The sequence below is a fragment of the Eretmochelys imbricata genome, chromosome 18 (assembly GCF_965152235.1).
Source record: "Eretmochelys imbricata isolate rEreImb1 chromosome 18, rEreImb1.hap1, whole genome shotgun sequence".
NCBI classification, from domain to species: Eukaryota; Metazoa; Chordata; order Testudines; family Cheloniidae; genus Eretmochelys; species Eretmochelys imbricata.
Genome location: NC_135589.1, coordinates 21,764,929 through 21,789,907, shown reverse-complemented (window position 1 = coordinate 21,789,907; position 24,979 = coordinate 21,764,929). Strand labels below are relative to the sequence as shown.

General features: G+C 47.0%; 2 protein-coding genes across 7 annotated transcripts in view; one reads left to right on the top strand and one right to left on the bottom strand.

Moving 5' to 3' along the window:
• KCNAB2 (potassium voltage-gated channel subfamily A regulatory beta subunit 2) overlaps positions 1-3,206 on the bottom strand; it is a 109,318-nt gene extending 106,112 nt beyond the window's left edge. For 2 of the 3 annotated variants that reach the window (XM_077837278.1, XM_077837282.1), the window contains exon 1: positions 2,203-2,240. The gene's annotated coding sequence lies outside the window, so the exon portion shown is untranslated. Of the gene's footprint in view, positions 1-2,202; positions 2,241-3,190 lie in introns of those variants that run through there. The other variant, XM_077837281.1, reaches the window with a different exon arrangement.
• A 3,026-nt stretch (positions 3,207-6,232) lies between these two features.
• NPHP4 (nephrocystin 4) overlaps positions 6,233-24,979 on the top strand; it is a 97,963-nt gene continuing 79,216 nt past the window's right edge. For all 4 annotated transcript variants that reach the window (XR_013348343.1, XM_077837184.1, XM_077837183.1 and 1 more), the window contains exons 1-4: positions 6,233-6,291; positions 8,542-8,732; positions 12,336-12,488; positions 23,801-23,973. Coding sequence is in view for 3 of the 4 variants with exons in the window: in XM_077837184.1 (XP_077693310.1) it covers positions 8,562-8,732; positions 12,336-12,488; positions 23,801-23,973 (497 nt within the window). In the remaining variant the exon portion in view is untranslated. The remainder of the gene's footprint in view (positions 6,292-8,541; positions 8,733-12,335; positions 12,489-23,800; positions 23,974-24,979) is intronic.

Genomic DNA, 24,979 nt, shown 5'->3' with positions numbered 1-24,979 from the left:
TTTCTTCAGCCTACCATTGATACTGCAAACTGTTTAGGGCAGGGATCTTGTCTTTACATGTTTGCACAGAGCCCAGCACAATGGGGCCTTGATGCTGGATGGGCCACTATAATCCAAATACTTAATAACAAGAGTAATAACATTCACTGTTATGGAACAGTTGTACTGGCAAAGTGTCAGGCTCCCGTGCTGCTCAGTTATTTGATTTCCCCTAACAGGTAAAAGGCCCACCATGTTTTAATTTCCTGAGAGCCTTCCTTTGCCTTGTAAGAGAAACAACGGCCTCACACACGATAAATAGCTTTAAAGAAATGCTCAGACACAGAATACATTTTCCCTCCATTCACAGTGACATTGTTTGGCTTCTGCATCACCCATTCCTAAGACCTTGGGCGAACCTGTGAACTTAATTAAAGAATGGCATTCTATCTGAAATCTGTATTATTTAACACAGAGACTTAAATTAACACAGCATTAAGAACATGAGTTTAATCCCACAGTCATAAAAATGAGTTATAATTTTTACTGCAACCTTAACTCTGCCCCCTTGTGCGCTTGAGTTACAATAAGGTTCACCATAAAAAGCCCACCTAGCACTGAGCGAAAGGCGGCAACGAAACGGATAGTCACTGACGTCCGTGGCAACACCGATGTGTCACCTCACGCATTACACGCATCCGAGAGCTGTGAGCAACCGAGGGTCACACATATGGTAAAAATCAGCAGGTACAAAACCAGTTAATTCCTGACAAGGGTAAAAGCGATGGGATACCAAACGAGGTGTGGGAAGCGGGGTTGTTTTGGAGGCCGGGGTGGAGAGAGGTCACAGAGATGCAGGGCTGGAAGGGACCTCGGGCACCCAGTCCAGCTCCTGTGCCCGGGGAGCCTCAGGAGGGAAGATGAATGTGTCACTTTAGCAGAAAGCTCAGACAAGGGCAGTAGAGGGAAAACAGGAGCCCTGACACCCCACGGGACACGGGTGGACGGCCCTGGGGCACCCTCAGCTACCAGGCTGGGCTCGGCGGCGGAACAGCTCCCAGCTCGGGCACGGTGCAACGCCAGGCTGAGCTCGCAGCTCGCCCCGCAGCTCGGACCGGAGCCACCCGCCCCCGTCCCTCGCTCAGCCCCGGGAACGCTGCGCTGGGCCAGGCTCTATGGGGAGGGGATGGGCCCAGGGGAAGGACCCTCTGCCGGTCCGGGGTGCCAGCCCCACTCGCTCCCTCCCTCCAGCCCCTGCCCGGCCTCTGCTGGCGAGGGGGGGTCATAAGCAGCCCCCCAACTCCCAGTACAACAGAATAGACCCCCCTGCGCCACAGCCCCACCGCGGGCACCGCCCCCCCACTACCACTGCCCCCCGGTACCGCCCCCCACATGCTCCGGCCCAAAGCTACTCCCCCCTATCCCGGGGTCCCGGCCCCCGACCCCCCACTACCGACCCCCACATGCTCCGGCCCAAAGCTACTCCCCCCCATCCCGGGGTCCTGACCCCCGACCACCGGCCCCCCCACTACCGACCCCCGGTACCGACCCCCACATGCTCCGGCCCAAAGCTACTCCCCCTCATCCCGGGATCCCGGCCCCCGACCCCCCACTACCGACCCCCACATGCTCCGGCCCAAAGCTACTCCCCCCTATCCCGGGGTCCCGGCCCCCGACCCCCCACTACCGACCCCCACATGCTCCGGCCCAAAGCTACTCCCCCCCATCCCGGGGTCCTGACCCCCGACCACCGGCCCCCCCACTACCGACCCCCACATGCTCCGGCCCAAAGCTACTCCCCCCCATCCCGGGGTCCCGGCCCCCGACCACCGGCCCCCCCACTACCGACCCCCACATGCTCCGGCCCAAAGCTACTCCGCCCCATCCCGGGGTCCTGACCCCCGACCACCGGCCCCCCCACTACCGACCCCCACATGCTCCGGCCCAAAGCTACTCCCCCCCATCCCGGGGTCCTGACCCCCAACCACCGGCCCCCCCACTACCGACCCCCGGTACCGACCCCCACATGCTCCGGCCCAAAGCTACTCCCCCCCATCCCGGGGTCCCGACCACCGGCCCCCCACTACCGCCGCACCCCACTACCGGCCCCCCCATCCCTGGGACCTGGCCCCCCCGCTACCTCCGCCCCCATCCCGGTGCCCCGTGCTCCCGCCCCACGCTGCAGCCCCAGCCCCTCCACGCGCGGCCCGCGGCTCCCCGCACCTGGCAGCGGCTCCGCTCCCTCCAGCTCAGACCATCTTAGCCCTCGTGGGGGAGAAACTCCGCCCACCGGCCTCCCATTGGCTGCTTAGCGCTGCCGCTCACACTCATGCAAATGAAGAGCGACCAAGACGGCGCTGATTGGGTGCCGAGAGAGCCACCTCTTGATTACGACAGAGCTGAACAGGGAGGCCCCGGGCCCCGCAGGCCGTCAGCGCCCCCTACGGCAGCGCTCACGTCCCGCACTGTGCGGCATTGACCCCCCCTCCCCCCCAGCATCTTCCCTGCCTGGAGCCCCCCCCCGCTCCCGGCTGGTGCCCATCCCCTCCCCCCCCAGCATCTTCCCTGCCTGGGGACCCAGAGCCCCCCCCTTGCTCCCGCCTGGTGCCCATCCCCTCCCCCCCAGCATCTTCCCTGCCTGGGGACCCAGAGCCCCCCCCCCCCGCTCCCGGCTGGTGCCCATCTCCTCCCCCTCAGCATCTTCCCTGCCTGGAGCCCCCCCCGCTCCCGGCTGGTGCCCATCCCCTCCCCCCCAGCATCTTCCCTGCCTGGGGACCCAGAGCCCCCCCCCCGCTCCCGGCTGGTGCCCATCCCCTCCCCCCCAGCATCTTCCCTGCCTGGGGACCCAGAGCCCCCCCCCCCTGCTCCCGGCTGGTGCCCATCCCCCCCCAGCATCTTCCCTGCCTGGGGACCCAGAGCCCCCCCCCTGCTCCCGGCTGGTGCCCATCCCCTCCCCCCCCCAGCATCTTCCCTGCCTGGAGCCCCCCCCCCCTGCTCCCGGCTGGTGCCCCCCAGCATCTTCCCTGCCTGGGGACCCAGCGCCCAGCCATCCTCCCCCCAGGCACTGTGACCCCCCCATCCCTGCCCCAGAGCCCGCCCCGCCGCCAGCTGCGCCGTGCCCCGCTCACCCCGGCGCTGCCCGGCTCCCTCCCGGCTGCAGCAGGAGCAGAGGTGGAGCCGCCCCCCCGCGGCGTCCCATCGCCCTAGTAACCTGATGCCAAGCTCCGGGCCGAACCATCCGGGCCTCAGCCAGCCCCGGGCCGGGCCTCCCGCACGGGGCTGAGGCTGCGGTGGGGCCCCGGCCCTGGCCTGCGGGACCGGCCCTAGGCCTGTGTTTGGCGGAGGCAGAGAGGGGCAGGCGGCTCGGTGGGAGCCCGTGGAGGGGCGCCCCCCCCGCCGGCCGGGGCAGGTGGTGCAGTCCGGGAAGATGGCAGATGGATACATTGTGGCAGGTAAATGTGTCCGTTTCTCCTGTTCCCGTGCGCTGCCGGCGCGGCTCCCCTGCCTGGGTCCGGCCGCTCCTCCCGGCCCCGGCTCGGGGCGGCTTTAACAGCAGCTTCCCGGCTTCCCCCCAGCACAGGCCGCACGGGGAGGCCCCAGGGGCTGCAGCCTCTGCCCTGTGGGCCTGATTCGCCTCCTTCCGACTCCGGATTGAAGCCGGTGTAACGGAAGAGCAGCAGGCTGGGGTTACTCAATACATCACCGGACTGAAGACATCGGGGCTCAGCAGCAACCGGGCAGGGCAGGGCAGGAGCGGGGGAAAACTTTCCTAAACAAACCCCAAGCTCAGCTGGTTTCAGATTCCCTAAGGGGCCGGAGGGCCCGGTCCGGATACCCTGGGGGTGATGGCTGAGGTACAGCTACCTAGAGCGCTAGCTGCATGGGTGGATCCAACGTTTGTGCCCAGCTTGCTGAGCTTCAGAAAACTTGTAATTGAACGTAGGGTAAGACTGGGGACTTGGGTGTCAAGCGTGAAATGGTGGAGTTGAGTTTTGTCTTTGTTTAAATTGGACTTTCAGGGGAGAATTGGCCTGAAATGACCAGATGAAATTCAGTAAAGAAGGATTTCAGAGTAACAGCCGTGTTAGTCTGTATCCGCAAAAAGAAAAGGAGGAATTGTGGCACCTTAGAGACTAACCAATTTATTTGAGCATAAGCTTTCGTGAGCTACAGCTCACTTCATCGGATGCATTCAGTGGAAAATACAGTGGGGAGATTTATACACAGAGAACATGAAACCATGGGTGTTACCATACACACTGTAAAGAGAGTGATCAGGTAAGGTGAGCTATTACCAGCAGGAGAGCGGAGGGGGGGGGACGGACGACCTTTTGTAGTGATAATCAAGGTGGGCCATTTCCAGCAGTAAAGGAGGACAAAGTATTTCACTTAGGAAGGAGAAATCAAAGACAAAATGGAGAATAACTGGCTAGGCAGTATTACCGCAGAAAAGGATCTGGGGTTATAATGGATCACAAGTTGAATATGAGGCAACAGTGTGATGCAGTTGCAAAAAAGGCTAATATAATTCTGTTGTGGATTGACAGGTGTGTTGTATGTAAAACATGGGCGGTAATTGTCCTTTTCTGCTCAGCACTGGTGAGGCCTCAGCTGAAGTAATGTGTCCAGTTCTGGGCACTACACTTAAAGAAAGTTGTGGACAAATTTGAGAGGGGGAACCTGATAAATAGTCTTCAGATACATTAAGGACTGTTAATAAAGAGGAGTGTGGTCAATTTTTCTTCATGTCCACTTCATGTAGGACAAGACGTAATCGGCGTAATCTGCAGCAATGGAAATTTAGGTTAGATATTAGGAAAAACTTTGTAACTCTCAGGGTAGTTAAGCTCTGGAACAGGCTTCCAAGGTAGGTTGTGGAATCCGCATCACTGAATGTTTTTAAGAACAGGTTAGATATGTCAGGGATGGTCTGCAAATACTTGGTCCTGTCTCAGCACAGTGGGCTGGGGTGGATGATCTCTCAAGGTCCCTTCCAATCTACATTTCTATGATTCTATGATGCAAAGCAGTGAGAGCTAAACTGAGAGCAATACTTTAATGAACCCCCCTGTGACTCACATCTCTGATTTTTCCCACCAGTAGGTGAGGCTTTTTCTTTCCCAGTTAGGTTCATGGTGGCTCTTTAATACTAACGTGAGAGTGTGGGAGTTGCACCCCACGGGATTCAGAACCGGTAATTGTGCTTCACTTTAAACATGAGAGTGGTGCCTATGATGTCAATGGAGGTCAACAATGAGCCCTCCTTATCTGGGACTGAAAACAGTTCAGCTGTTAACGTAGACAGCCTCACACTGTTTCCAACACTCATTACAGAAGTTGTGATAGATGCTATTAGCTGCAGCTGCATAGGCCATTTGCTTGCATTTTCCTCCTGTTGGTTGAGCTCTGGTGCAGCTCCAGTGGTAGCAGGAAGACGAGGACAGATTAGATGCTGTCCTGTTAATGTCTGTGTCATTCAGCCATATTCAAAGAAAGATGACACAGCCAGGGTTGCCAACTCTTATGATTTCTCACAAGCCTTGCAATATTCAATGTTTGTCTGAAAGCCCCAGATCCTAGATTATGTGATTACATGAAAATCTAACCTTTAATTTTTATTTAAAGTAGGTTTCTAGCCCTGATGGTAGTGGAGAAAAGCTTGAAAATGCGAACCCTGAAAGCTTAATATCCTCACCTCCACCCCACATTTATTATTTTTAAAAACTCCTGAGGCTTAAAAATTCTTGAGGTTGGCAATACTACAATACAGTCACTAAAATGTTAGCGGTCACTGTCAGCCTGTCTACCCCAGTGCTTTCACCATTGTTACCCGAGCAATATGGGTGGGATTTGGGAAATCTGAATAAAATTGCTCCTGGAAGCAAGGTTTATGTGGAATGAAGGACCTAGAGCACACCTTCTGCCAAGGCTGTTAAACATGGATTGCTCATGTCTATGATAGCAGTCAAAATTTTAGCAATCCAGTTTCTGTGGGCTCAGTCAGGACTCTTTGACATCTAAAGTTGACATACATTAATTATACTCTTAGAAAGCTCAGTCTCCAGGAAGAGTAAGTCATCCAGAAAAATCTCTTAATTATTCTTTTAAAATTATGTTTAATCCTGCAGGAAGCTGCCACTTTGGACATTTTATGTTGTACAGGGCCCCGAGTCCCTTGGGGGCGGTAAGCAATTTAAAAATAAAATGTATTTATTATTATTTTTGACAGTCTGATCTTCTAGACTTGGATACCAGTAATGCCGTTCCCACCTGAACACATGATAATCATATGACTTTCAAAGCACTTGTAAGGTACGTTCTTGTAGTTTCTTTAAAACTGCCTAACTTCACAATAATTCTTGTTAAATTAACCAAAAATAGTCCCAGGAATCTACATTTCACAAAAGAGTTTCCAGAAGAGGAAGTTTGGAATGGAGATTTTCCTGAAAGCACAATTCTCTTCTCAGGTGCATATAGCTGGCAACAATTCTCTTGGGCTTTGTCTACACTATGGAGGTAAGTCGACCTAGGTTACACAACGTAGCTGGAGTCGATGTAGCTTAGGTTGACTTACTGTGGTTTCTACACCATGTGGCATCAACGGGATGCGCTCTCCCATTGACCTCCGCTACTCTTCCCGTTCAAGTGGCGTACTGGAGTCGACAGGAGAGTGATCTGCAGTCAATTTAGCGGGTCTTCACTAGACCCGCTAAATCGACCCCCAGTGCATTGATTGCCACAGCATCAATCCCCGGTAAGTGTAGCCATGCCCTTGGACAGCAATCCTTCCTACCTGCATAGATCTCCCCTTGATGTCACGGGCAGGGAGAGCAGAGTGCAGACAGCAGATGAGAATTTTGCCCAGAATTTCTAGTAATAAGGCGAGTTGCCATCCAGCAGCAACAGTGGATGCTGCCTTCTGACAGCTAAGTCAGGGTGCATCCACACTGGGAGCGAGGGGTGTGATTGCCAGTGGGAGGAGACATGCTCACGCTAGCTCTCATTGAGCTAGTGCACGGAGATGTAGAATGTAGCTGCAGCGGTACGATCCGTGGGACAGGCTGGCCATCACAAGCCCGTGCCCCTCAGAGACCCTAGGTACATGCTCTGGGCTTGTGCAGCAGCCAAAGCTACCTTCTGTTTTCAGCGTACTAGTTCAATGAGGGCTAGCACAAGAATGTCTCCTCCAGCTGGGAATCACACCCCGTGCGCCAAGTGCAGACGTATCCTAACTTGCTTGTCACTCCAGTGCACTATCACCCAAGGAATTAGGTCTCATGCAAGAGGACTGCACCAAGTGATCTCTCATCTGTCTAATTGTATTGCCCCCATTTCTGCAATCTCTCAGACAGCCAGGCATCACTTCGTTTGTGCTCACAGTCCCCCAGTGATCTAGGGAAATGTTATCATTCCTGTTTCTAGATAGGGAACTAAGGCTCAGAGAAATTGAGTGACCTCCCCAAGGCCATGCAGGGAGTCTGTGGTAGAACTGGGAAATGAACTCCAGCTGCTGGCGTTCCAGTTCTTTGCCATAACTGTAGGATCATCTCTTACGGTATTGCTCGTCTTCCCTCTTCAGAAACTCTTCATTAAAACCAGAGGATGTTATTAGCCTGTGGAACATTCAGGAGAATCCTGTCCTGAGTGGAGTAAGGCAGCTTTACTTTAAACAGTATGAGCATGTTGTTTTTCTGATCTGAAGCAGTGTTTTGTTGTTTGTTGTTTATATTGTGGTAATGCTCACTCCAGCTGACACTTTGTGCTTGGTGATATGCAAACACAAAGGAAGATAAAGTGCCTGTCCTAAAGGGCTTAGAAAAGTCTGTCTTCCTCCAGCACTGGCATGGTGTAGGGCTACTGTAAGTAGCCCCATGCTGGCCCCCCTCACAAGCCCCAGCACAGAGAGCATGCTGGGAAGTCTCTGTAGCACATGTTGCTGTGGAGATTCTGGGCTGCTCTGGACTGTGGATCCTCCCATAAAGTAACGCATCCCTGCGGCTGCTCGTTTACTTCATTGGTTGTTTTGATCTCTGGAGGAACCCAGGATCCCAAGGGTATTTTACAACTGTCTTGTTCTCCCTGGCCCGGGTTGCACCTTCTGTGACATGCCTCCAGGAGGTGCAGCACAGAATCCCAACTGTTGGTTCTGATGCTAGACTAGTGGGCAACCGTTCCTGTAACGCCCTGTTCTCTACCCTCCCTCGGTATTCTCTCATGGGTTTATACTGAGCTCGTCCCTCAAGTCCTCAACCATCAGTGTTCCACCCAAAAGGAATGGAGCATCACCCAGTGCACTTGAGTGACCTCTGGCGGTTGCTCACAGCTGTGCTGACTGGCTCCAGAGAATCATGTCCAGCTCTCTGCATCTGGAAGGGAAAGAGAGTTGCGTTAACACAGAGCCTTTGAGGGTGGAGGATATTCCAATAAAACATTTTTTTAAAATCAGCTTATAATTTGGATAGTAAATCTGTGCTTTTTTAAAGGCTTTGGAGTGTTCTCATGCCAGTTTTAAGATAACAGGTTCTGAGCATGCATTTTTCTGAAATGAGTTTTATTTTCTAGATGAACATTTGCCGTAGCAGATGCCTAGAGGAAGAGGTGACCTTCTAAGCAGCAAGATGAGTGAATGGCAAAGGATTTTTGTGCAAAATCTGACTGTTCCTCCACACTCCCAAAGGAGACGACATCTCCCGAGGGAATCAATGGCATTTCAGTGTGTCCTGAAGTATGTTGAGGGGAATTTAATTAAGCAGGTAAAGAAATATTCTGTCTGCCTTGTGGGAGTGTGGGAGCTTTCATACCCTTCTCTTGTTGACCTTCTCTCCTTTGAGTAGAGTTCTAATATTTAAAATTCCATAGTGACTACTGAGATTTAGGCTGGATCCAAGAGTTGTGTGGAAGGTCCTTTCACCCTATCTTCTGCAGACTGGCACAATTTTCCAGGTGCATTCTGTGGCATTTTCACTTTTTCCTGGGCATTAGGTATTGGCCATTCTTGGAGGCAGATTTCTGGATCTGATCAGGCAAACCCTGTGTTGTCAGCAATGTAAAGTCTCGTGCAAATTAATGTAATTTTTTGGGGGACTTTCGATATGAGAGAACAGCTCCTCTCTGACCAACAGTCCAGGATCTTAGGAGTAATATAATTGATTGCAAACACTTACACTCGCACCATGTTAAGGAACAATGGATCTCTCTGGCTGCATCCCTTTGTGGGCTCTAGCCCTTGAAGACACAATCTCATCTCTACAGTAATTGAATGACAAAGCTTCAAGAGAAACAGATTCTTAACATGAGTTGTACGGCAGATCTATCCCACTTAATTCATAAGAGCAGTTCTTACTCGTGTGAGCTGCTCTGTTGAAGTCAGTGGTACTTTCCCCTGAGCAGGGCATGTAGGATGGACACTTCAAAGTGAATGGCCTCATGGTGTGTTTTCTCAGCAAGTGCATCCATATATTTGAGTTCACTGAGCTCAGAAAAGGAACTAAAGGTTTGTTCTCTTTATGTACCTCATGAGAAAAAATGCTCAGACATGCATTTGGATCAGTGGATTATAGTTTAGAAAGTCAAACTGTTAAAAAATTCAAGAATCAGTATTAGCATCACAACAAACTGTGTTTTCTCTCTTGTTCATATGCCATTTGGATTTGGTTAAGACTCAGCTTTCCCCAAGCCAAGAGAAAACACAGGTGGAGAAAACCAGGAGGATTTCAGGTTCTGAAAGGTAGAAGAACTAGTCACAAACATTTTATTTGTTATTCTTATCTGCTAATTTGAAGAGAATTTTTGTTCTGGGAGCTGGAAAGTTCAGCTAGGTGGATCTGTAGTGATAGTGGAAATTTTAAGCAGATTTACCACTGTCCTGCCTTTCTGAGGATTTACAAGAGGATTTTAGAACTTGGTTGGTGCATTTTAATGTAGGTTTATATTTTAACCAGTAAATGGAGTTGGAGATCTTGTACTAAGATTCTAATAGAGTAACATTCAGTGGTTTCAGGGACTGGGCCACTAAATAATATCACATTTAGTAATATCTTTCCACTGTCCTTAAGCTGACAGCAGTATTGGATGTGAAAGGAGACTGATAGCTAAAAATGCTTAATTTTAACTATGCTAAAAAGATTACCTACTTTTATTGTTAATATTTTTTGATAAGTTCTTGGCCTCAGATTTGTACAGCTCATTGTGTTACTGTGAAGAACAGCTGTTTTGATTCCAGGCCCAAGGTATCACAGGGTGAGATTTCCAAAACCAAGTGAGGGAAGTAGCCACACTTCTAGTAACATTAATGGGATTTGTGTCCCTGGGTTTAGAGCTGAAAATCTCAGCCAGGTTTCACACGCTGATTTTGAACTCTGATGAGAACTTTCATATCTCTAGGAGACATGTCTGTAGACTAGCAGTTTCCAAACTCTATTCTATTGGTTCATGTACCACATTTCTTAAAAACTTGTTGTGAGGTGAATGGATGGGATGCCAAACTCACATACCATACCACCAATGGTACAAGTCCCACAGTTTGGGAACCTCTGCTCTAGACATTCATTGTTTTAACATTTGTTTAACTCCATCACTGTTTTTATTAAATTATTATGCATTTACACAATTACCAATTTCCAAATATATTTTTAAATCCCTCTGATTTTAAAGAGATTCTCCAGTGCAGGCCTTTTCAGCACTACAGCCACTGTCTTGGTAACAGGAAAAGAATGTATTATTACTCTTTAGCTGTGAGGCATGCTACAATTATTTGTTCATGATCAATGACAGTAAAATAATCAAACACTGACCTCAGAAGCTCTCAGAAAAAAACCCTTTAAGTAAAATTCACTTTCGAAATTCAAGTCCGAAAGAGGCTCCAGTTCACAGAATAGGTCTTGGAGGGAGCAATTTCAAAACCAGATATTCCCTCCTGCTCCCCAAAAACATCCCCTTGGGAAAACGTCACTTGTGGTCTGTTCTTCACTCTGCAATAAGGGATGGAGCACTGAATAAATTGCTTCATTCCCTCTGAGGCATCTGGCACGGGCCACTGTTAGAAGACAGGACACTGGGCTAGATTGACCATTGATCTGACCCAGTATGGCTGTTCGTACGTTCTTATAAATATAAAGAACTACAAGAGTTTTGGAGAATACTAGTGAGCCAAAAAATTGTGGAACTATTCCAAATAAAATGGTTACTGGTTAAGCATGATAGGTACCCAATATAATTTGTGTTTTTTGGGGATGAGGAGAGGAGAGGGGAGTTTAAAATCATTCAACAATTTTTTGTATGATTTTATTTAACTCTGTGGATTGTTTGCAAAGTTTTCTGTGATGACTTGATTCACTTGCTGTATAAACTTTCTTGGTTAGTTATAGTTAACCAGAAAAACCATATGGTATTGTTTCTATTCCATGACTGGATAAGCATCCAAGCACTTCTGACATGAATACTCACAAATCCAGTTTTGAGATTTGTATTCTGTAAAATTTTGTGCCAGTAAAACTGGATCACGTCTTCTCCTTTTTAAAATCCCTGCTTAAAACGTATTTCAGCTGTGATGTCCCGAGGCCAGATCACTCCCATCTGGCATTGGTTAGGCAAATGATCAGCTGTGACTCCTGCTCAACTCTTAATTTTCGTATCTCGGCCTCCTATTCATCCGCACTGCACTTGTCTGCCTGCCATGTAGATTGGAAGTAATCTGGGGAAGGATCGGTCATTATTATATGTCAGTACTGTACCCAGCACATTGGGACCCTTATCATTGATTTGGGTTCCTAGAGGCTACGGTATTACAAATAATAAATCATAACAATAATCAGGAAATGCAGAAGAGACATGAATGTGACTGAATTTTTTTAAATGAGTGCTTCAGTCCAAGTGTCTCTGGAAAATGTTTTACATAATTTGTCCACTACTCAGATGTGTTAAACAAGTGGATGCTTAAAATTTACATGCATAAAGGTTTGCTTGCCAGTCTTGGGATTTCTCACTGCTGGGAAAAGAGTCACCTTCTGTTGTAGGATGACCTCAGCATCTGAGTTCATAGCTAGCTATTCCTTGGTGTATCAGTACACAGCATCTTGCAGGGTGAGACGACCGGGCATAGAGAAGCCCTGTTTGTCTGAACGTGAGGGCACATCACTAAGTTGATGGGTTGTATGGTTTGAGCTATTGGACTGTAACGGTCAGAAGAAAATGTCTTTTTTTCTCTCCTTTTTGATTACACTCAGAGTTATCTACTAACTATTGTTTAGAACCATTTTTATAAGATCAAAGTTCTTAATCTGCCAGACACATTTCAATGCTGCTGTGATCAGAAACTCTTAAAGCTCCTACTTAGGGTGTTTATTCTTATATTCCAGAGAGTGCTAGAAGGCTTGTCAGAGGTTGAATACCAGCTTCGCCTATCCCTCTTTGACATCACATATCATCATTTCTTCGGGAGAACATGGAAAAGTACCACAAGACCTCTCAAAGTTGTGCCAGGACAGCCACGCAAAGTGGTTTTCAATGAGGTAGGACAAGAGCAGAGAACACAGCTCATCTGAGAATGCTAACACCCAGTGAGTGGACAGGGAGATTTTCCTGGATGAACATAGGTATTTTGCTATATGAGATGCACAGTGTTTCAGCCATAAGGCAAGCAAAGAGTAACCCACTCAGCACAGCTCCAGCAATCGCTGTAAGTGCGGCATGACTCTCCAATAGGGCTTGTCTGCTTGCTACAGGAGTGTGATTTCTAAAGCGTGCTGATGTGTTGTGCTGGAATTGATCTGTGTAGATCCTGCTGGTGTGTGCTAAATGTTCCATAGTGCACTTTAAACGGAGAGCTGTAACAGCACTATGCAAAATAGAAATCACAGCTCTAGTGCATGTGACTCCGCTGAATAGACAAGACCTAATTCGGCTCAGCCCCTCCCACTTGCAAAGCGGAGATGCCCTTTTGGTTCACATGGTGGAATCTGTTTGCACGTCAGGTACTGTGATGTGCAGGCTGCCTCACCAAGAGATCTGGCGCTGTGCTGGTCACATTGGATAGAGGCCAGTGTGAGTACAATCGCTTTGCAAGAGCAGCCATGTGTTTCACAGAGTGAGCCTGACGTTGCTGTCCTGAGCTGGTTTATTTGCACATTAATATAGACAGACAAAAGAGAACGGGAAGCCCGTTCAGTTACAGTCTATCTGTATCTATGGAAATCTACTGTTTGCTGAATATCCGGAGTTGCAACAGCTGGACACTTTTTAGCATTAACAAGAGTCAAGTGAACATGGAGATAAATACATGACATACAAGTGATGTAAAGAATTCAGAGACACAGGCATCTGGCCCATTTCATACTGTCGATAAAATACCGTGCATACCAATGGACCTGCATAAATAATGATTAATAACGATGTATCCACGGCTCTTATGCTCCTGAATGTCAGAATATAAAGGGTTCTTTTTCTGTCATAAATCATGCGGACATCGCCTGATATTGTAACCTCAAAGAGCTCCTCTAAATAATAACATAAATCTGATGGATGCTCTTGAGACTGTAATGCAAGAGCTCTTCTTCACTTCAGAACATAAACCCCGCAAGTTTTTACAGATACTGTAATGAACTGTTTATCACCTGCTTCATCCTTCTGTACATCCTTAGCTTTCTCCGTATGTGCAGGAGCTTCTGCCAGCTGCGCACAGCTCTTGCCGCCTTGACTTTATATAAAGAAAGGACAAGAAAGATTGAATTGTTAAAGATTTGCCAAACACTCAGCCTTCCATGGTTATGGAAATATGAAGTACGGGAGCCACCCAGGTCAGAGGCAAGGCTTGTACATCCATTTTTGTAACCGTTTGTATCTTTGCCATTCATAATTTGACATGCCTTGGCTGTGTCTCCTGTTCATAAGAACATAAGAATATAAGAACGGCCATAATGGGTCAGACCAATGGTCCATCTTGCCCCGTGTCCTGTCTCCAGACAGTGGCCAGTGCCAGATGCTTCAGAGGGAGTGAGCAGAACTGGGCAACTTATCTAGTTATCCATCTCCTGTCATCCAGTCCCAGCTTCTGGCAATCACAGGCTAGGGACACTCGGAGCATGGGGCTGCATCCCTGACCATCTTGGGTAGTAGCCATCAATGGATCTATCCTCCATGAATTTACCTAATTTTCTTTTAATCCAGTTATACTTTTGGCCTTCACAACATCACCTGGCAACAAGTTCCACAGCTTGCCTGTGCGTTGTGTGGAGAAGTACTTCCTTGTGTATTATAAACCTGCTGCCTATTCATTTCATTGGGTGACCACTGGTTCTTCTGTTATGTGAAGGGATAAATAATAGTTCCCTATTCACTTTCTTCACACCAGTCATGATTTTATGGACCCCCCAGAGTCATCTCTTTTCTAAGATGAACAGTCCCAAACTTTTAAATCTCTCCTCACATGGAAGCTGTTCCATTCCCCTCATCATTTTTGTTGCCCTTCTCTGCACCTTTTCCGATTCTAATGTATCTTTTTTTATAGACGGGGCGACCAACACTGCGTACTGTATTCAATGCGTGGGCGTACCTTGGATTTATATAGTGGCATTGTGATATTTTCTGCCTTATTATCTGTCCTTTACCTAATGATGCCGAACAGTCTGTTTGCTTTTTTGACTGCTGCTGCACATTGGACGTTTTCAGAGAATTATCCATGACGACTCCAATGTCTCTTTCTTGAGCAGTAACAGCTAATTTAGAAACCATCATTTTGTATGTACAGTTGCGATTATTTTTTCCAATGTGCAGTACTTTGCACTGATCAACACTGAATTTCATCTGCCATTTTGTTGCCCAGTCACCTAGCTTTGTGAGATCCCTTTGTAACTCTTCCCAGTCATGTTTGGACTTAACTATCTTGAGTAATTTTGTATTGTCTGCCAATTTTGCTGCCTCACTGTTCACCCCTATTCCCAGATCATTTATGACTGTGTTGAACAGGACTAGTCCCAATACAGGTCGTTGGTATTTACCTCTCTCCATTGTGAAAACTGACCATTTATTTCTACTCTTTGTTTCCTATCTTTTAACCAGTTACTGATCCATGAGAGAACCTTCGCTCTTACCTATGACTGCCTGCTTTGCTTAAGAGCCTTTGATGAGGGACCTTGTCACGGGCTTTCTGAAAGTCCAAGTGCACTGTGTCCACTGGATCCCCCTGTCCACAGTCTTGCTGATGCCCAGAAACAATTCCATGGATTGGGGAGGCATGATTTCCTTTCACAAAAGCTGTGTTGACTCTTCCCCAACAGATCGTGTTCATCCACGTGTCTGATCATTCTGTTCTTTACTATAGTTTCAACCAATTTGTCTGGTACTGAAGTCAGACTTACCGGCTTGTAATTGCCAGGATCACCTCTGGAGCCTTTTTTTAAAAAAGTGCAGGACATTAGCTATCCTTTAGTCATCCGGTACAGAGGCTATTTAAGGGATAGGTTACATACCACAGTTAGTAGTTCTGAAATTTCATATCTGAGCATAGGTGCTCCCTCCGGCTCCGCCCAGGCCCTGCCCTCACCCCCCCTCCACCCCTTCCCCCAAGGCCCTACCCCCACCCGCTTCTTCCCACCCGCACCCCACCCCCACCCCTTCTTGCCCTGCCCCTTCCCTGCCCAGTTCCAGCCCCTCCCCCGAGCATGCTGCGCCCTCGGTCCTTCCCCCTCCCCACCAGCACCTCCTGACGCTGCGAAACAGCTGATCCATGGCAGGCGGTAGGCGCTGGGAGGGAGGGGGAGGTGCTGATCGGCGCGGCCCGCCGGCCCGCCAGGAGGCACTGGGGTGAGGGCGAGGTTCTGGTAGAGGGCTGTCAGTGGGTGCTCAGCACCCACCAGTTTTTCCCCATGGGTGCTCCAGCCCCGGAGCATCCACGGAGTCGACGCCTGTGTATCTGAACTCTTGGGTGATACCATCTGGTCCTGGTGCCTTGTTGCTGTTTAATTCCTCAATTTGTTCCAAAATCTCCTCTACTGACACCTCAATCTGGGACAGTTCCTCATATTTGTGACCTAAAAAAGAATGGCTCAGGTGTGGGGATCTCCCTCACATCCTCTGCAGTGAAGACTGATGCAAAGAATTCATTTAGCTTCTCTGCAACAGCCTTGTCTTCCTTGAGTGCTCCTTTAGCACCTCGATCATCCAGTGGCCCCACTGACTGCATGGCAGGCTTTCTGCATGTGACGTACTTAAAGAAAGCGTTGCCGTTAGTTTGTGTGTCCATAGCTAGTTGCTCATCAAATTCGGTGTTGGCCTGCCTAATTATACTTTTACCTTTGACTTGCCAGAGTTTATGCTCCTTTCGATAGTCCTCACTAGGATTTGACTCCCAATTTAAAGGGTGCCATTTTGCCTGTAACCGCCTGTTTGACTCTGGCCTTTAGCCATGGTGCCATTATTTTGGTCCTCATACTGTTTTTTTTTTAATTTGGGATATACATTTAGTTCAAGCCTTTATTGTGTTTTTAAATAGTCTCCATGCAGTTTGCAGGCATTTCATCCTTGTGACTCTTCCTTTTAATTTTCATTTATCTGGGTCCTCATTTTTGTATATTTCCCCTTTTTGAAGTTAAATGCTACTGTAGTGGGTTTCTTTGGCATTTCCCCCACTGCAAGGATGATACATTTAATTACATTATGGTCACTATTACTGAACGGTTCAGCTATATTCACCTCTTGGACCAGATCCTATGATCCACTTAGAACTCACAAAGGGAGAGGCAATTCTTGATTTAGTGCTATGAGAAGCTGCTCCAAGAAGCAATCATTCAATGTCTAGAAATTTAGATCTTTGCATCCCTTCATGAGGTGATATATATCCAGTCAATATGACTGGTCTCTGTGTCCAATGACAGGGCCCGTTTCCCCTTCGGCCCCAGCCGCTTCTAATAATTTTTCTTTCCCCTGTCTGGATCTTTTCTGTTTTTTTCTGTGCTTCTTTTGAAATGAAACAACCTGGTTGAATTTTATCTGCTCTCACAGTTAATCTTAGAAACTACACATGCTGCTATTTGCATAGACCAGAGAACTTCTCCATTTCAGTGCAAGGTTCTTGATCAAAACCTCACTTTAAATACACAAAGAAGGAATTTTTTAACAAGTGTAAGCTATTTTCTGACCAGGAGGGAAAGCTCAGTGGTTTGAGCATTGGCCTGCTAAACCCAGGGTTGTGCGTTCAATCCTTGAGGGGGGCCATTTAGCGTTCTGGGGCAAAAATTGGGGAATTGGTCCTGCTTTGAGCAGGGGGTTGGACTAGATGGCCTCCTGAGGTACCTTCCAACCCTGATATTCTATATCCAGCCTCAATCGATGCAAAAGTGCTTCCATCCCCCATGGTGTCCTGAGGTTACTGACCAAACAAATGCTTTCCTGGAACAGTGCAGTTCAGAGCAACAGCTGTTTTTTGTGGAGACATTTACCGAAATAGCTTAAAAGTAAAATTATTAGTTAGTCATATAACAATGTGACTGTTTTGATTTACATATTTTAATAATGTGACTATTTTGTATTTTCTGTTATGAAATGGGACTGTTTCTGGTAATCTTCTTGGTCCAGGGATAATATCCTATAAGGAGGCACCACTCCACAGTGTAGGGTACATATATACAGAGTGGATAAAGATGGGTTGGGTCAGATTATTTTTAAATAATAGTGGGGAGAACACTAGAAAATATATGGCAAAATCCTTTCCTTGATTTTAGATGGGATGTAATCAATCTTCTTGCTGCTAATTTCTGTGACTCAGTCATGCACATTTAATACCTGTTGCAATCCCGCTGAAACCAAGCACAGCTGTAGCCACAAAGGCAGCGGGAGCTCTGGATGCTCAGCACTTGTGAAAACCAGGCCCTAATTGTTTGCAGATTCTGGTGTCTTCTGTCATGCATATTTTCCCTATTCAAGCTTCTGTGGGGCTGTTAATTTTTCACCATTTGGATGCCTTTCATTCTTCTCCTAAATATGCGCTCACTCATATCTTTTTATATATCTAGAACAATAACAATTCTTACCAATGAAGTATTGGAGATGGCTGTGATTTGTCTCAGATGTCTCATTAGGATGCAATTATGTCTCTATTATGTCAAATCAATTTGAATTTCAATGCAAAACCCAGGCTTTTTGTTAATCCCGGTATTGGGTAATGGGCTTAGTTAATGATGAGAGAGACAAAATGGGTGAGGTAATATCTTTTATTGGACCTCGCCCACCTTTTCTCTCTATATCCTGGGACCAACAGGGCTACACAACAACAACACTGCATAGTTAACAATTTCCAGTGTCGTCTTGTGTTATGTTAGAGATCAGACAGCAGAGGGCAGTGGTACTCTAGGAATGAAAATGAATTAGAACGTAAATTAACAACATCCTTCAAGCACAGCAGTTTCCTCTCATTACCTTGACATTTGTAATTCATAAAACCAGGGTTTTTTTACAAGTTTAATCAATTACAGAGAATTTTTCCCCACTTATGTGTTAGATAAAAACTTGGAAATTTCCTTAGGGCAGACTTTTAGAGACACAACTGCCATAACAACCTGAGCGTCTGACTCCGAGTAATTGTCGTGTTTGTACAAACATGAAAGCCAAGGAGAAGATACACCTGTCTGTTATGGGCATGGATCTGAGATGAGATTTGGTGTCCTTTTCCCTGATGTGGCTAATTATGTTTGTTTTCCAGTTCTAATGGTAAATATTGCCCAGGGTGCAATTTTGCATAAATTAAAGACGCTAATTTTCTTTATTTAAAAGAGTGTTTCAGCAGCATTAGCTTTAGTTGTGTTATTGGCATAGATGTTACTTCCCAGGCTGTTTGAATAATCAATCAATTAATGTCTTGATTTTTTTTAAATTAAAAAATGAACCAGTAAGGCAAACATAATGCAATGCATAGAGATAAACACAAACATTTCATGCACTAGCAGATTTGGGGTACATTTTCTCTTAGTTTACAGCGTTCAGGTGTTTACAAAGTTGCATTTATGAATTCTAGGTCAGTATGTGTGTGCGCTTTATACAATTAATGAATTAAATTTTAGGACCCTCCTTATATTAGAGTGCTGGATTTCACAAACATAAAGTTGCATAAAAATTATTATTTTGCATTTGAGTTTTCCCCAAAGCATTAAATAAACTATATTACACATTCTACATACTTTACAGTATGTACTTGTAAATGATATGTGAGCTCTTACATTGTTAGAATAACCTACATTAAACCACAGTTGGAAATACTAAGTAGATGCCATGTGACCTAGTTAACATCATAGCAAACACCTTACATTTTTGAATTACCTGACTTTTAAGTGCTTGATTTCATAATTTCATGTTGCATTAATGTCTCATTGATTCAGTTAATGTTGTATTTAATTTCCCAGGTCTTTAAGCAGAGAAAAAAGGACAAATCTGGCCTAGGGCTATTCTCCATCCCATGGTTTACATACTTTTATGTGCATCCGGATTTGGGGAAGAAGGCTAGAAAGTCACTGACGGTAACATTGAAGTTGTGGGCCTGGGGGGTGGTGGAGCGGAGCTGTCAGCGGTGATAAAGGCAGGAAAAGAGGAGTGCGTTTTAGAGGAAAGACGGAGCAGATCCTCACCTAGAGTAAATTGTTGTAACCCCAGTGACACCGGTGGAGCTCTGACAGTTTACACCAGCCGAGGATCTGCCGCAAGGAGTTCCGATGACATAAGGGTGTGACTCCATCCCAGGGGTAACTCCACTGGCTGCAAGAGATTTACCCTCAGGGTTAACTTCCTCTGTTATGGGTAGGGCCATACAGTTCCAGTGACCTCAAGAGAATTGTGGGTGGGTGCAGGGGCCACCTTATCCTGTTCTCTCTCCTGTACCAGGAGTGGGATCCACACCAGCAGAGAGCCAGGAGAGCCTGGATTGGCTGGAAGGGGGGAAGCTGGGGGCAGATCTGTCTGTCATCACATAAAAGTGGTAGCTGACATCATGATAAGTGGATGAGGGTACCTAAGGGGCAAGAGCAGGGGGATAGAAGGAGGGAGCCTAGGAGAGAAACCGGTGAGAGGAGGAGTTGTTGGAGATCCTAAAGACGTGACTATTGAGGCAGGAGGAGATGCAGAGAAGTAGAGGGGTCTAAGGAGTCACTATCCTCCTGTGAATTCCAATGTGCGGTCTTTGTCCAGCTGCGGAATAGAGAGTCCATTCTTGAACACAGCTCTCTCATCCTGAGACCTTCAGTTTTGGGCTGCCCTTTGGTGCCTTGACCCCTCTCCTCGCTGCATTTAACAGCTGTGAATCTGCAGGCTGAGGAGAGTCCTAGTTCAATGCCTACTCATCCCTTCTGATGTCTGGGGGGTGGGGAGGAGGGCATTCTAAAGGAGGGGAAGAAAATGGAGGTTGTTTGGGAAGCTGAGCAAGTTGCCCATTGCCTTTAGCAGCCGCTGGGACTTTGCTCTTGTGTAGCACTCTGGATATTGGTCTGGTCTCCTGCTGAAGAGAAATCTCCATGGTGCATTTCACTGCCATCAGGAGCAGCTTCAGTGTGTGTTGGGGTTTTTTGTAAGCTGTACTGAAGTGGACGCCTGGGAGAAAGAGCAAGGCTGAGATGTAGGAGCAAAGGAGTGTTGCAGAACAAACAATAGGAAAGGGAAATGCTGCTCTGTTGTGGACATAGGGTTCAATATGTCACTAGGTTATTTTGATACTGTTTGCCTTGGAAAGATGCTATTTGCTTCTTAAATTGCATATTTATTCACAAACAGGAGCAGGGCTAATGATTCATACAAGGTGAGGTGAGGTGAGCTAACACCTGGCATTCAAGAGGTCATAAACATCTACAAGGAAGTTAGCTGAAGATTTCTGAATGTCTCAGAGAAAGCATGTCATCTGGTGCATGCTTTAGATTATGCTAGTCCTGATGAAAATTGAAAGCCTGGTATGAGTGCTAAATAACGTGTGTGTGTGTGTGTGTAAGATGAAAGCATTAGAATAGAGTGTGTTTAAATACCGTAATTTATAAATCTGTTTACCCCATCATGGAGTGTAACAGTCAAAGACAGATCAGCAATGATAGTGATGTGAATTGAAATATCATCTATTCTGTCACAAGAATTAATGCTTTACAGATAATTTGCTGAGCCTGATATGAAATTTGTATTCATCAGTTAGAATTACGTGATTAGAAAATTCAAATTTCTGAGTTTATTTAAAAAGAAAAGGAGTACTTGTGGCACCTTAGAGACTAACAAATTGGTTAGTCTCTAAGGTGCCACAAGTACTCTTTTTCTTTTTGCGAATACAGACTAACACGGCTGCTACTCTGAAACCTGAGTTTATTTAATAATTTTCCCCTAGGAGAACTCATCAGCCCTTGTTTATAACTATTGCTAAGCCGTCTCAGTAAACAATTACAATTTTGTTCACCTTCTGGAAGTATATTTTAGCTACAAACAATTAAAGTGCTGGTATAAAGCTGCTCACAAACAAGCCGGTCTTCTGGACGGGGGATACATTTCTGAACTGTGTGAACTTCGTGCAGTTCCCGTTGACATTAGAACATAATGCAACAAGGTACAAAATACTTACATACAAATGATGTTTAATTTGTATCTAGAGCAATGGCAGGGGACCTGATCCACAGCCCAGGGAAGTTCAATTGACTTCCACTGTATCAGACCCATTGTGCGCACATTTGTGAATTGTACTAGTTTGATCTCCCCTTCAGGGATTCAGGGCCTGATTCTCCTATGTACTACTTTTGCTTACAGTGGAGTGACTCCTGATTTACACTGGAATAAACAAAAGGAGAATCAGGCCCTCAGTTCCTACACAGGAAATGCTGAACTTTTGGCTACGTGAGATAATGTCTCCTAACCTTTTCCTCTGGCACAGGCTGCCCTCTGGCAATTTATTAACCAGAGAACTGGGCATCGCTTAGTTCTCTACAAGAAAATGCAAAGGGAGAAAAAAAGCGCTCCAGAGAATTAAAGTGTGATGATCTCAAGGTGACCCCTAATTGGGAAGATTATTGTTACTTTAGAGCAGGGTTTAAGGGAGAGGAGTATGTTAGTAAAACTTTTATTAGCAATTAAGGAGACAATGGTAAACTTAGTTTTATAACCGATCCACTTTAACAGCTTCCTCATTCTTTGCAAGCCAAAACATAATTCTCTCTCGGTCCAGTCACCTGTCAGCAGTTAGTGGTCATTATTTCATCATTTTGCAATAAAAGTTAATCGAATAATGATTTATTTCTCTGGGATGATGTTTTAATGCCTTTCTCTGTTAACCCTTCCTGACAGTCTGTGATCACTGTAGCTGTTTTCTCGGTGACACCATTATAATGACTGTTTAATAGAAGGATTAGCCTGGCTTTCAGTCATGTCACTGGCAGACATCCCCCTTCCCCCTCAACCCCGTACTCTTAGGTCCATATCATACTGTTGATCCTCATGGATAACTCTCTTTCACATCAGCGCAGGTGAAGGTCATGATAGGCCTTAGATTTTTCCAGTCACTTTGCTTTTCTAGCCTAGAGCTCACAATGGTATCTTCAGGTCAATTGAAACCTTTGAACCATACTTTTATGGAGTTTGCAGCTTAAGAATAACTCATCCTTATTGTTTGGGAAAGTGGGCCGCTTTAACAATGCTGTCCATTCTCAGGATTTGTGACATTTACTAGCTTTAGTCCTAAATATCTCAATTTAAGTTGGGGAAATGTAACCTGTAACAGGACAGAGGCAGGGTTGCCCCTAGGTGCCATTCCCATGTGGCATTGCACACACGTTAGCTGAATTCCGTAGGACAGAAGTGTACAAATCACTTCTCCCCAGAACGTATTAGTGCTGGATTGTGTGGACTTGGTGGCGCCATTCTTGGAACCTGCAAGCAGGGCCATTCCTCCAGTTTAGGAGAGTGCTCACCTCAGGGGGGAAATTCGAGCTCTGCTGGGTCTTTGACAGCTGGGAATTCTGTGAAGGCACTTTCATCTGGAATGCTCTCCCCTCTCCCCACTGAGCATGAGCCCTGGCTTCCAGCAGCCCTAATAGCCCCTCCAATGCAGTTAAGGAGTGTAATGAGAAGCTAAATACAAGACTTTTAAAAGTAGAGACCAGAACTCATCTTACCAGCCAGTGCGGCGTATGGGTGGAGTATGGTGTGATGTGATCCCAGCAGGCTCCTGTCTGTTCAACCAGCCGTAGTTTCTGGACGATCTGCAGAGTCGTTCTCTAGACAGAGCATATTTGCAATAGTCCAGCATCACGGTGGCCAGATCATGGATCTACACTGGAGAGGTAAAGGCCTTCAGAGGCACAGACTGGCTATCCAGTTAAATGAGTGGGTGATAATAGACACTAACAGACTGCAGATTTCTCTTGCAGTCCCAGCTCTTAGGCTAATTCTTCGTAGGGGGGAATTGACCTGACCTGAAGGTTAGATTTTTTTCTTCTTCTTTTTACAGTGGTACCCAAAATGTGCTAGGCATTGCGCAGACATAAGGAGACGAAGTCCCATTGGTAAACCGGCCCCAAGAACTCTACACTTTCTAGTAGGATCCCTTTAAAAAATATTCCCTAGTGATACAGTGTGTGGGAGATGAACGATTACTGTTAGTTAACCTCCCAGACCCCCGGGATCATTTGCAATGGAGCTTCCATCAGTTCCTATTGGAGATTATTCTGCAGACTGCTACATTTCACTGTCTGCCCGTTTTTCTGGCTGTTCATTTTGAATATACCTGGACCTTACTCTCCAACTGTAACATGCATTCAGCTGCTAATAGCTACTCCACCCAGGCCTGAAAGCTGCCATGTTCTTTCTCTCCCTCCTCCCCCAGACCATTTATTTTCACACATCTTTAAACCACCCCAGCATCGTCGCGGTGGTGGAAGTGGTGGCTGCGGCCAAGAAGCGAGAAGGGACCCACCAGGATCTGTCTTGTGGGTTTGGAATTCTGCACCTGTTCAGCAGCAAGTCAGGACCAACTGATGTGGCCACAAAGGACGGAGAGTAAGTGTTGCCGGCTGCAAGAGACAGCGAGACTTGCGAGTTGCTGTAGCATTTTATAAGGTGGAATCAGGTTTCTATGGCAACATGGAGTTATTGCTCTCCATTTAGAGAGGAAGGATGGTCCCGTGATTAGGCCACTAGCCTGGGACCTGGAGACCCTGCTTCACCACAGACTGCCTGTGTGAACTTAAGCAAGTCATTTTTTCTCTCTGTCTCTCAGTTTCCCCATCTCTAAAATGGGGATAACTAGAGCATATGAGGATACACTGCTTGTGGGGGGTCATATACATACTTTAAACAGGTTTGGGTTGAGCCTTTTCCACTCTTGGCTACATATATGAAAATTGCATGGACTACAGCTGTCCTGGTGGCTTGTGGCTGGGCCTTTATTCACCTCAGCTGACAGGCCTGAGGTGGCAGGTTGGGTGAGGTCAGCTGCTGGATTTGTAACCCAGCAAGTGATGCCCATGTGTTGTCCCGCATGTGTGCAGAGTTCACAGCCTTGACTCAGCCAAGCCCCCCTTTCCAGGGCCAGCGGAAGGCAGCTCTTTCTGCCTTGAAGCTCTTGAAGCCCGGCTGACTGTAAGCTGAGTTTGCTCCTGGGAAGGGGAGCGCGGCCACACCCCACACTTGGGGCATGAAAGACATAAATAACCAAAAATAAAGCAGGTCAGTCGCCCACCGTCCTTGCCAGCCAGGGGAAAGAGGAGACACTCTCCCGCCAGGCCTGCTTCCTCTTCCTCTTCTTCTCTGAACCCTTTCCTGGTGGCTGCTTCACTTTGTCACGCTGACATTGTCAAACTCCCTGTAAATACCCAGTGTAACGCCTGTTGTACACTGGATCCTGCCTACCCACCAGCCATTGCCACTGGGGAAGCTTCTCAAACCAGGGAGGTTTTCAAGGGAATATCTATGTCCACTCCCTGGGGAATCAACCTGAAGCAAAGGACCTGGCTTCTCAGTCACCTGCCCTCCTTTGCTACTCAAGGCTCTCAGGAGACCAATC